At 34.3% G+C, this 10,724-nt stretch overlaps 1 protein-coding gene and 1 pseudogene across 1 annotated transcript; both read right to left on the bottom strand.

The window, feature by feature from the left end:
• Positions 1-965: 965 nt before the first annotated feature.
• LOC145591203 (putative E3 ubiquitin-protein ligase RHC2A pseudogene) lies at positions 966-2,989 on the bottom strand (annotated as a pseudogene).
• A 4,111-nt stretch (positions 2,990-7,100) lies between these two features.
• Positions 7,101-8,867, bottom strand: LOC145590738 (uncharacterized). The gene is made up of 3 exons (XM_081647141.1): positions 8,590-8,867; positions 8,214-8,358; positions 7,101-8,066 (listed from the first exon to the last, which is right to left on the bottom strand). Exons 1-3 carry the CDS (start codon positions 8,865-8,867, stop codon positions 7,101-7,103), a joined length of 1,389 nt encoding a protein of 462 aa, XP_081503267.1.
• Between the last annotated feature and the right edge of the window lie 1,857 nt (positions 8,868-10,724).

Here is a 10,724-nt window from a genome sequence, read left to right as displayed (position 1 = left end):
GCCAAAAACGAAACATGCTGCTGAAAGATTCAATTGCCCGATGCATCAGGCCATCGGAGCAAGAAGGATCACGATAGGAATAATTGAACAAAGGTATGGTTGCCTAGTGATTCAGAATTATGAGCATACATTCTAAGCAAAAACAGAGCTCAATGAGCTGCATCTCCGACAGTAATTCTTCAAAACTCAACAACCTTGGAAACAACAGCAGAACACAAACACATATAGCACAGCTGCTATCGAATGCTCAAATTAGCAAGCTAATACAACACACATAGCAGAGTTACCATAGACTGCTCAAATTAGCAAGCTAATACCGGTATAACACACATGTAGCAGAGCTACTATTGACAATTGAAATTAGCAAGCTAATCCACATATGAGTATACAGCAAAGCTAAGACCGAGCTCAAATAAGCAAGCTAATACCATCAAAACAGATACCAAAACAAGCTTATGTCACAGATTCAATGGTAATCAACAAGGGAAATGGCTTATAGTTGAATGAACCTTCCCAGCATATCAGACATACTTCAAGCAACTATTTACTAAACATTAACTAGCCATAAAAAGAAAAGAAAAACTGCATGGGAAAGGATCATAATCAAGCTCAAGTAGATTATAAAAGGTCATTGTTGCACATGTACAAGATTGTCAGTATATAGCAATAATAGCATATGATAGATGACACTATGACAGTTGTTGGCTAATGTCAAAAACTACAAAATTGCAAAATTCTACAACGGAATGCCAATGAAACAGACATGATCTGACAACAACTTCAAAATAAAAACAAGAAAAGCTTTAATTGATCTTCAAATACAGTGATCTAACTCAACAATGTCAAAATTTCTCCCTGGCATGTTCCAACAGAAAAGCCAAATTACCAATAATTCAACTCTTTCTCTTCTAGCAACCTGAGGAGCAATTGAACCAAACAGATAAAAATGGAGAGAAGATAGTATCTCAACAATGAACACATATTATTGAACTAATTTTGATTCTTTCTAAACAAAAAAAATTGATTCAAGATAAAAACAATGATTAATAAGTTTCAAACAACTAAATACAAATTATCAAAAAAGGGTACCTTAGAAATGATGAAAATAAACAGATTATATTGGATTACACAACAATACATTTCAACCAAGTACGCAATTCATATTGCCATTGCATACACTTCTCCAAGGTTTCCACTTTCTTGTTCTTCTTCTAAACCTCTCATTTCTTTTCCCCCTTTTCCTATATAAACTGTGTCTACTAATCAATCTTCCAACTCTCCTTCATCCCTCCCATGTTTTATGTACAAAATCCAACCCCCCAATCTAATCCCATCTTCATTCCTTTCCCAAATTCCAACCTTTTCGACATCACCATCTTCGTATCCGGCTCCCCATTTCAAAACCCCTGCTTCGTGTCCTCGAAGAGGCGCTAAAAAACGAAGTTGCTCGACTCCTCTGGCTATTATTAATCCTTGAATCCGAGCTTGAACTGGTAGAATCCTCCAATGGTGATTGATTCCTATCCCCTCCACCAAAACAAGAGAACAAGTTCCTGAAAACCCTTCGAATTCCGCCACTTTCCCTTGACCTCCCACCTCTAGAACCCCAAGAAATCCTCCTTGGCACACCTCCTTGATTAAACCCACCATCCATTTCTGTATAAACCACAGGCAACTCCCTCTCACCTCTCCTCCCACCTGCAAACCTCCCCACAGCAAAACCGCCACCGGGCAACCTCCAAATCGTTAACCCAACAGTCTCATCCTCATTCCCCTCAACCAAACCACCTTGAGCATTACTATTATTGTTATTATTACTTGTATTATTACTCCCAGTTTGGCCCGGGTTCAACTCGGGCGAGTGCGAATGCGAATCAACCCTATTATCAGAAGGCAACTCGTGCCTACAAACAGGACATGAATTTCTCAAAGACAACCATGGCAATATACAATCATGGTGATAGATATGCTTACAGGGCATCTCTCTTGCTTCTGAACCCAGCTCAAATGCATCCTTACAAACCGCGCAATAAGACTCCCCTTCAATATGCTCATCAACGATCTCAATCGTAGGCATTGATTCAATAGCCGCTTTCGAAGCAGGCGGTTGTTCTGCTCTCCCAATCCCATTGATCTCAATCTGAGCTAGCTGATCCAACAACCGATCAAAACCCGAGCCCAGCAAAAACTCCGATACACTAGCAGGTAAAGGCCGAAGACCAGATCCTCCACCATCATCATAGTAAAGCTCGTAACTCCCTCCACCAGCAGCAGCAGCGGCATCTGATTCCGATGGGGCCCGCAAAACGATTACCGGATTAAACGGTGACCGGTCACCACCATTTCTCCGACTCCGGCGAAGTCTAGGGCTAGAGGAGAGAGACTCACGAGACGAAGTAGAGTTCGAGTTCGAATTAGGGTTTCCACCGACCATGTACATCGCTGCAGCCGGAAAACGACGTCGTCGGGAGTCGGCAAGAGGAGAGGATGAAAGCTGAGACGGAAGCGGCGGCGGCAGTGCCGGCGGCGAGTCGATTTCTTCGAGAAAACCGCCGTGACAATCAGGGCAAGAGATGGCGGAGGTGAGAGAAATTGGATTTGGCGAAACCCTAACAAATCGATTGCATCTGTAACACCAGTATGATGTAAGAGATGAAGGAGATGATGATGTAATTATTGCCGATGACATCGAAATCGGACTTTACTTTGAATTTCTACCAAAATTAATTCCCAATTGAATTGTTCTTCTACAACTGCAGATCCAGAAAAAAATGTAAATCAAGAAAACCTAATTAAAATCAATAATTATGAGTAATATTATGGGGGAAAACTTAGAAATTGGGGGACGCCGGTAAATGAAGAGGATCCCGGCGAAGGACAGAGAAAATGAGGAGAGAGAAAGTTGGGGGAAAATGGAGGAGAGAGAAAATAGAGAAATGTGAGAATAAAAATAAAGGAAGAAAAAGGAGGAAGAAGAAGAGGTTGAGGAATGACGAGGAGAGTTTGACGGAATAAGCGCGTGGGTCCACGCAGGTGAAGGACACGTGGTGAGGTGTGATTGGAGGAGGGGGTTAACGGCGTTAGTTTTGGAATTGTTAAAAAGAATGGTTTAATTAATTAACGAGGGAGTAATAGTAGAAGTGATTCCTGATTAGCGTTTGCCGAAAGAAGGGGAAAAAAGAGTTTGAAAAAGGCGCGTGTAGAAAACTAGTAAAGGAGTAAGGGTGTATTATTATAACTACGAGTAGTGTATTTTGTGTACTTGTGTAATAATAATGTGAGTATGAATATGATTTTATGAATGGGGACTGTTTGGCGCTCCAATGGGTCCCTAACTAGTAACTACCTAAATATGCCCAACAAACTTATAAATCTAACATCGACTTCGTCTATATGGGGTGTTTGCTTCTTCGGTTGAGAGAAGTTTGCGGGATTGGTACGAGAGTGATAAGTTGAGAGAGGATTGAAAAATATGAAATACTCCCCTTCCTTATGAATATATGACATGTTTTGACTTTTATCATTTAATAAACTTAATAATTAACAATATTCAATAATATACATTAAGATTAATCAAACATCTAACTTTCAAGAGAATATAGTCAAAGAAGTAATAAAAGTCAAAGTGTGTCAAATATTGAGGAACGGAGGGATCTAAATAGATAGAATTAATTAAAAGGTTCCAATATGTGCACGACATACTTAGGCCCCGTTCTTTAGAGCTGCTCTGCTCTGCTCTGCTCAAAAGAAATCTACTCCGTTCTGCTCTGCTCTGCTCTACTCTATTTTCAAATAATAATTAATAATAACAATAATAATAATTAATATTGTATTGATGATAATAATTTATTATTTTTTGAATAATTATAATAATTATTAATAAAATAATTTTAATAATTATTAATATTAATGATAATTAATATTTATTAATCATAATAATAATTAATAATAATAGTTATCATTATTAATATTTAATAATTCAAACTATTAAGAATTAATATTTACTAATATTATTAATTAATAATTTCTAATAATTATAACAATTCATTCAAAAAAATAAATAATAATAATAACAATTAATAACAATTTCTTTTATAAACATTTGATATTAGAATCACAATGTGTAGAAACATTATATGTATGTGGGTATTGATTGTTAGTTCATTGAGTTGAATTATTTTTCAAATCTTTCCATACAATTTAAGAATTAAAAAAAAAAGGTTGTTTTCAAGTAGTACTTTGTATATCATTATTATATTTAGGGTATAAAATATATGATTAAGACAAATTTATAAGTAAAATCATTATTACTCATTAAATCATTTTATTTTAAAATTTTTGTGAAATAAATATAAGTAAACCGTTGTCTTTTATCTTTCTACTATTAACATATGTTAAATATGGTGTACATATATTTATATTTTCACTCACCTAAATCAATGGTATATGCACTTAGTAATAGTAATGGTAATAGTAATAGTAATAGTAATAATAATATAATAACAACAACATTAATAATAATAACATTAATAATAGTATTAATAATAATAGTAATAATAATAATAACAACAACATTAATAATAATAACATTAATAATAGTATTATTAATAATAATAATAGTATTATTAATAATAATAGTAATAATAATAATAATAATAGTATTAATAATAATGTTGAAATCTGCTTTGCTCGGCTCTGCTCTACTCTGCTCTGCTGAATATTAATCTGCTCTGCTCTGCTGACCCCTGCTCTGCTCTGCCCAGAATCTCAAAAGAACAGAGCCTTAATTATATGAGGTTTTTCCCATTGAAAGTTTTGTAACTGTGAGAGAAAAATTACTTTTTTTTTTCTATATTCGATTAAAATTATCACATAGTACTCATTAATTTACACCGCTAGGTATATGAATTTATGATATACTTAACTTGAATATGAACATTAGTGTTTTCCTGTATGACAATAATCTATGTACTCGTAAGTACGATTAATCTATGTATGTAATAATCTGTTAACATTAGTGTTTCAAAAATTGTAGTATGGATGGAGTTGTAGGTTAGGTCTTTTTTTACAAATGGAAAGTTTAGGGTTATGGTTTAGATATTGTTAACTATATTAGAAACAATTAAGTAATAAGTATGTACATTAACTTTTTATGCAAAGAATCTTTTTATACGCAGCTATTAATACTGAAAAAGTTATGCATATCAGATCAATTGATGCCATTCATGCCAAGCTAATTAGTTTGATCTTCCTTATTATTAGGTCAGGAGTACTTCATCAATAATTGGGCTAGCTAAACATACATACATTGCATGTGCTTTGGTCGTTCTCCTATAGGTTCAAATAATTAGGTATTTATGTTTCACTAATCCAATTGTACTGACCCTTTGAAAGATATGTCCGTCACACAAACAAAACAAAGGATAATACACTACATATTGACCAAGCTAAGCTAGCTAAAACATGGAACATAATTATTAGTTGCTTCATAGGAAGTAGCTCTTACCTACGTAGTATATGAGTTGAAGGTTTACTTACGATCAACTTAAATTTTACTGACATGAATGTATCCGATTGAATAGGTACACCTAACACAAAGTAGATGAAATTATATAAACACACTTATAACTCGATGATGAGCCTTATCTAACTTTTTTTTTTTAAAAAAAAAAAAAAAAAAAAAAAAAATCATTTTCGAATGTAAAATGGACTTCAAACAGAGAATGATTCCATTAAAGATTGCCTCTCTATCGCTAAATGTCAATACAAGATTTGTAATGAAGATTAGTAGAATCTCACCAAGGCCGGCCTTTAACTATTTTTTTTGTGATAAAAGACTACTATATGAGATTGACAAATAACTAAATAAGTATGTTTTCTTCGCTTGCGGTATTCCAAATCAACCAAAAATAATTGCACCTTAAAATAAGACATCAAATTAGTGTGGATAGAAGAGACGGCCATCATGCAACTACTCTATTTTAAAAGTTTGACTATTTATGGTTAATTATAAAAAAAAAAAAAAAAAAAAAAAAAAAAAAAGCTAAGTTATGATACATGAGTCAAATTCCTATGTATTAAGTTTATCCTTAAATTTTTAAAATGTTTTACTGAATAATTAATTGTGTTTTTTGTTAAACAATCCATATTAGGAATCTACATGACAAAGACAAAGGAAAATTTGACGAAATTTACAAGAAAACTTAAACCCCTAAAAGTCTAAAACATGATACTCCGTAGTAAAGACAAAAAGATATTTGTGTGTTAAGTAGAAAAAACGGTCGGACCGAGGTGAAATCAAAGCATGTGAAGAGAAAACCGGGAAGAAAACAGTGAGCCGCTTGTATTATGTCTTGTTTGGTTCACCTTATTTTTGCTAATCTGATCCGGTTTGGTCTGATCTGACCAAATTTTGACCTTAAATATACGATAATATATAAGGAAAAAATTTATCAAGTGGGATCTTGTTAGATTCGTAATAATATGTAGTTTATTAATATGTAATTTTCACAATTTTTTCTCAATACGAAATTAAAAATATTTAGCGATAAAAAACCGCACATAAAACGATACGATGTTCTGATCTGAATTTATTTTTTCTGATCTGATCTGATCTGAACTTATTTTTTCTGAAATAAGTAAAAATAAGGTGAACTAAACAAGAACTTAGTCAATTAGTCAGTGTTGAATTTTAATTTGGCACAAGGGTGTTTTTAATGCTTTGATTATATTAGAGTGATTAAATAAAGTTTGAATTTTGGAAGCAAGTCATGATTTACATATATTGCATGCGTTTAATGTTGGGGCCTACTTTGGTGTTATGGAGTGATTTCTTTTGTCAATTCTTAGGATGGTACCAACTGTATCAACCTTGGTGTTATGGAGTATCATGTTGACAGCAAAGACAGTAAATTATCTAATGTTATTTTGATTTCTCTTTGTATAAACGTGGATAGATAAGATGTAAGAGTAGCTTATTTTTTAAAAAGGATTTTTTTTTTTTTTTTTTGAAACCAAGTTAGTATTATTCAAACATCAATGGACAACTTGTCTATAGACACATACGGAGCAATTACATTAGGACAAAAGTTTTCCCACACTTATTCCGTTCCGAAAGGTACTAAACTAGCAAGATGATGGGCAACACTATTCCCATCTCTTCTAACATGAGAAAAAGAGATAAAATCAAACTCAATACACAAGGAAAAAACATCATCAAGGATTGAATCAAGATCAATGAGGTGAGTAGTTGCCTTAGAGAGTTTGGAGACAACCACTTCACTGTGAGACTCCACTACCACCTTCTTGTACCCATACCGACGAGCAAGCTTGACTCCAAAATGAATGGCCTTGCACTCATCAATCTCAGGAGACCAATAGCCTCTTATGCGCCTAACACCAGCAAACAACACATCCCCATCCCCATTTTTGGCCACAGCTCCCAAACCCATCCACCCATCCTCCTTCACGGAAGCATTGCGGTTCAGCTTGATAAAATCAGGTGGTGGAGGGCGCCAATGTCTCGGACTTTTCCTCTTTGCCATGCTGGCTGACCCATAAATTTGCTTTGCATATTTCCCACAGTCCTTTACGAATCTCTTTACTTTATCGCTAATAACCAAGTGAGGGGTCTCTTTATTATTAAAAACCTTATCATTCCTTCGACCCCAAATAAACCATAAAAGAGCAACCCCTATGAGGTACTTCTTCGCATCCTTGCTTCTCCAATCTACAAGGACGTCCTTGAAATCAGTCGAGGGATCAACATCACCTAGCTCCAAGCAGCCACATTCTCGCCACAAGTCAGTTACAGCAGGGCAAGCGAACATGGCATGGTGAAAAGTCTCAGCAACATTCGGACGCCAGGGACAGGCGTTTGTTTCCATCATATGCCTGCTGTACAGCAGAGCTCTGGTGGCTAGGGAGTTCGTGCAAGCACACCAAAGGAAGTGCTTAGCTTTCGGGATAGTCCCAATACTCCAAACATCCACCCATGCTTGGTGAAAAGCATCCAAATCACACCCATTCCCAAGCATATAAGCAGATTTTACCGAATAATGCCCATCCTTTGAAAAAGCCCAAGTGAGGAGGTCATCAGTGCAACGTGAGCTCAGCGGGATAGCTACAATGCATCTCACATCCCGTGCTTCAAAATTGGAAAAAATCAGCTCGTAGTTCTAGTCCTTTGAGCTTTCATCAATTAAATCACAAACACAGTTAAGTCCATCGATCTTAGCCGTATGCACATATTTTCCACCTTCATCTGACAGCCACGGATCATCAAAAATGTTAATGGTTGAACCATTACCAACCCACCAAATTAAACCTTCTTTCACCAGAGCCTTCGACCCCCAAATACTGCTCCAAGAGTAGCTTCTATTAAGACCGAGAGCAGCATCAATAAAATCCGAGTGAGGAAAATACTTAGCCTTCATCACCTTTCAAAAGAGAGAGTTTGGTGCGGTGATGAGTCTCCAAGTTTGCTTACCAAGAAGAGCCTCATTAAATACCTTCAAATCACGAAAACTCAGCCCTCCCATACACTTTGGTTCACACATTTTATCCCAAATGAGCCAATGAACCTTTCACCTGGAATCCGCATTTCCCCACCAAAATTTTGTTGTCAAGGATCGAATTTCATCGAGCACAAAATTAGGCAGCCTAAAGACCCCCATCAAATATGTAGGAATTGCTTGTATAACAGATTTTACAAGCACCTCCTTTCCAGCTCTCAAAAGTAACTTCTCCTTCCAACCTTGAAGTTTTTTCCATATCCTATCTTTAAGAGCCGAAAACACCAATCTCTTTGACCTACCAAGCACATGGGGAATGCCAAGATACTTATCATGTTCACCAACTGCTCGCATTTTTAATAAATCAATCAACTCTTCCTGCTTCGACAAACAAACGCCTTTGCTAAAAGAAAACTCGATTTTTCATAATTAATTTTCTACCCGGATGCTGCTTCGTATATGTTGAGAATTTCAACTATCTTTGAGCATTCCTCTCGATTGGCTCTTGCAAAAAGCAAACTGTCATCTGCAAAGAAAAGGTGAGTGATTTTTGGCCCTCATCTACTAGCTCCGACCCTATGAATATGCCTGACATCAAACGCTTTCCTGATTAGAGTAGAGAAAGCATCTGCAATCATGATAAAGAGGTATGGGTGTAATACCCCGTATTTTCATATGTATTTTCTAATTAATTAGGAATTATGTTATAAAAAAGGTATTTTAGTAAATTTATTATTTGGAGCCAAAATAATATTTGAATTTTGGCGCCAAAAGTATTTTGAAAACTAATCATTATTTTGGATAAGATTTATTATCTATTTATCTTATTTTAAAAATCGGATTATTTACATATTTTGGATATTTTAATTAAAGCAAAATAATATTTTATTAATTATTTTAGATGGCTGAAAATTCCCAATATTTAGCTAGGGATTTCGGATTTTCCATGTATGGAAAATCTGATTTTTCTTGGTTATTTAATGGTGAATAATTGGTAATTAATTAATTAATTATTCTATATTATTTATACAATTATTTTATTCCTTAAAATCGAGCAAAATCTTCGTAAATAATCCTAGAGAAATCCGGAAATCTGAGCTATGGGAAGCTCAAGATTTTCGGCCCTCTCTAATTATTTTAGGGGAATTTATTTTGGTAAAATTGTATTTTTAATTATCTCCCAAAATCTCTTATTTTCCTTAATTCTATTTCTCCATCTTTTTAATATTTGATCATCAAATTCTCTTGCCTTTTGTTCTTCTTAATAATTCCCCAAGTAATTTCAATTTCCTTATTATTTTTCATGACAAACATACCTTTCATATTTAATTATACACAATCACCTTAATATCAAAACTTTCCATATTTCTTTCATTCACTTCTCCAAGTAATTCCATAAACCCTACTTGCCATAATTCTTCCCACATTCTCTTGCTATAATTCTTGCATGAGCTAGCCTATAAATACCCCTCCATACCTCTCACATTCTTCACACCAATTCTCTTCTTTTCTTCTCCACTTTTTACACAAATCATCCCGTTTATCTTTGAACCCAATTTTCGGGCACTTCTGGTCAGTTTTTGGGATATTAACGTTATAGAAGATTGTTCCTCTCGAAAAATCCTTGAGGTTAGGCTCAAGAATCACCCAATTCGGAGTTATATCGAAGGAGTTACAGCCTCTGCAAGTTCTGCCTATTCTTTCCAACGCAAATCCAATTTTCTCTTTTCCTTGGTTCCTTATCTTTTCTTCTTCTCTTCTATTATTCAATTATTATTATTATTATTATTATGGGGGATTTATAAAAATTATTATGAGTATTTTTAATTATATAAAATCAGATTTTTAATGATGTGTATGAAAATTAATTTAAAAGGTTCATGTATATATAGTTGGGGGATTTTTAATTTAATTGTTGTGATTATTTATTAACCTTATATTGATTAAGGTTATATTTATTTGTAGGGTGTGTTCGATCAAGATTCTTGAGGTTTCTTTTGTGTGTTTTTGCTAAGCGAGGATCAAGGTACGTTAGGTGGCTAGATACCTTGAAAGATTGGTTTAAATAAGCATGTTTGAATGATTTTATGATGATTGAATTGAATTGAATTGAATTGAATTGAATTATGATTTATGAAATAAAAGCATGTTTAAATAAATTAGTTTTGATAAATAAATTGGAGTATTGATTTTATATTATGTTTTAAATAA

This window comes from Chenopodium album, chromosome 18 (genome assembly GCF_948465745.1).
Source record: "Chenopodium album chromosome 18, dcCheAlbu1.1, whole genome shotgun sequence".
NCBI classification, from domain to species: Eukaryota; Viridiplantae; Streptophyta; class Magnoliopsida; order Caryophyllales; family Amaranthaceae; genus Chenopodium; species Chenopodium album.
This window is presented reverse-complemented; position numbering and strand designations above follow the sequence as displayed.

Coding starts and splice junctions, on each gene's coding strand:
- LOC145590738 (XM_081647141.1), bottom strand. CDS start 8,867: ATGCGAGCAGTTGGTGAACATGATAAGTATCTTGGCATTCCCCATGTG. Junction 8,359..8,589: donor TGGGGAAATGCGGATTCCAG/GTGAAAGGTTCA, acceptor CTCTTGGAGCAG/TATTTGGGGGTCGAAGGCTC. Junction 8,067..8,213: donor AGATCGATGGACTTAACTGT/GTTTGTGATTTA, acceptor GCTTTTTCAAAG/GATGGGCATTATTCGGTAAA.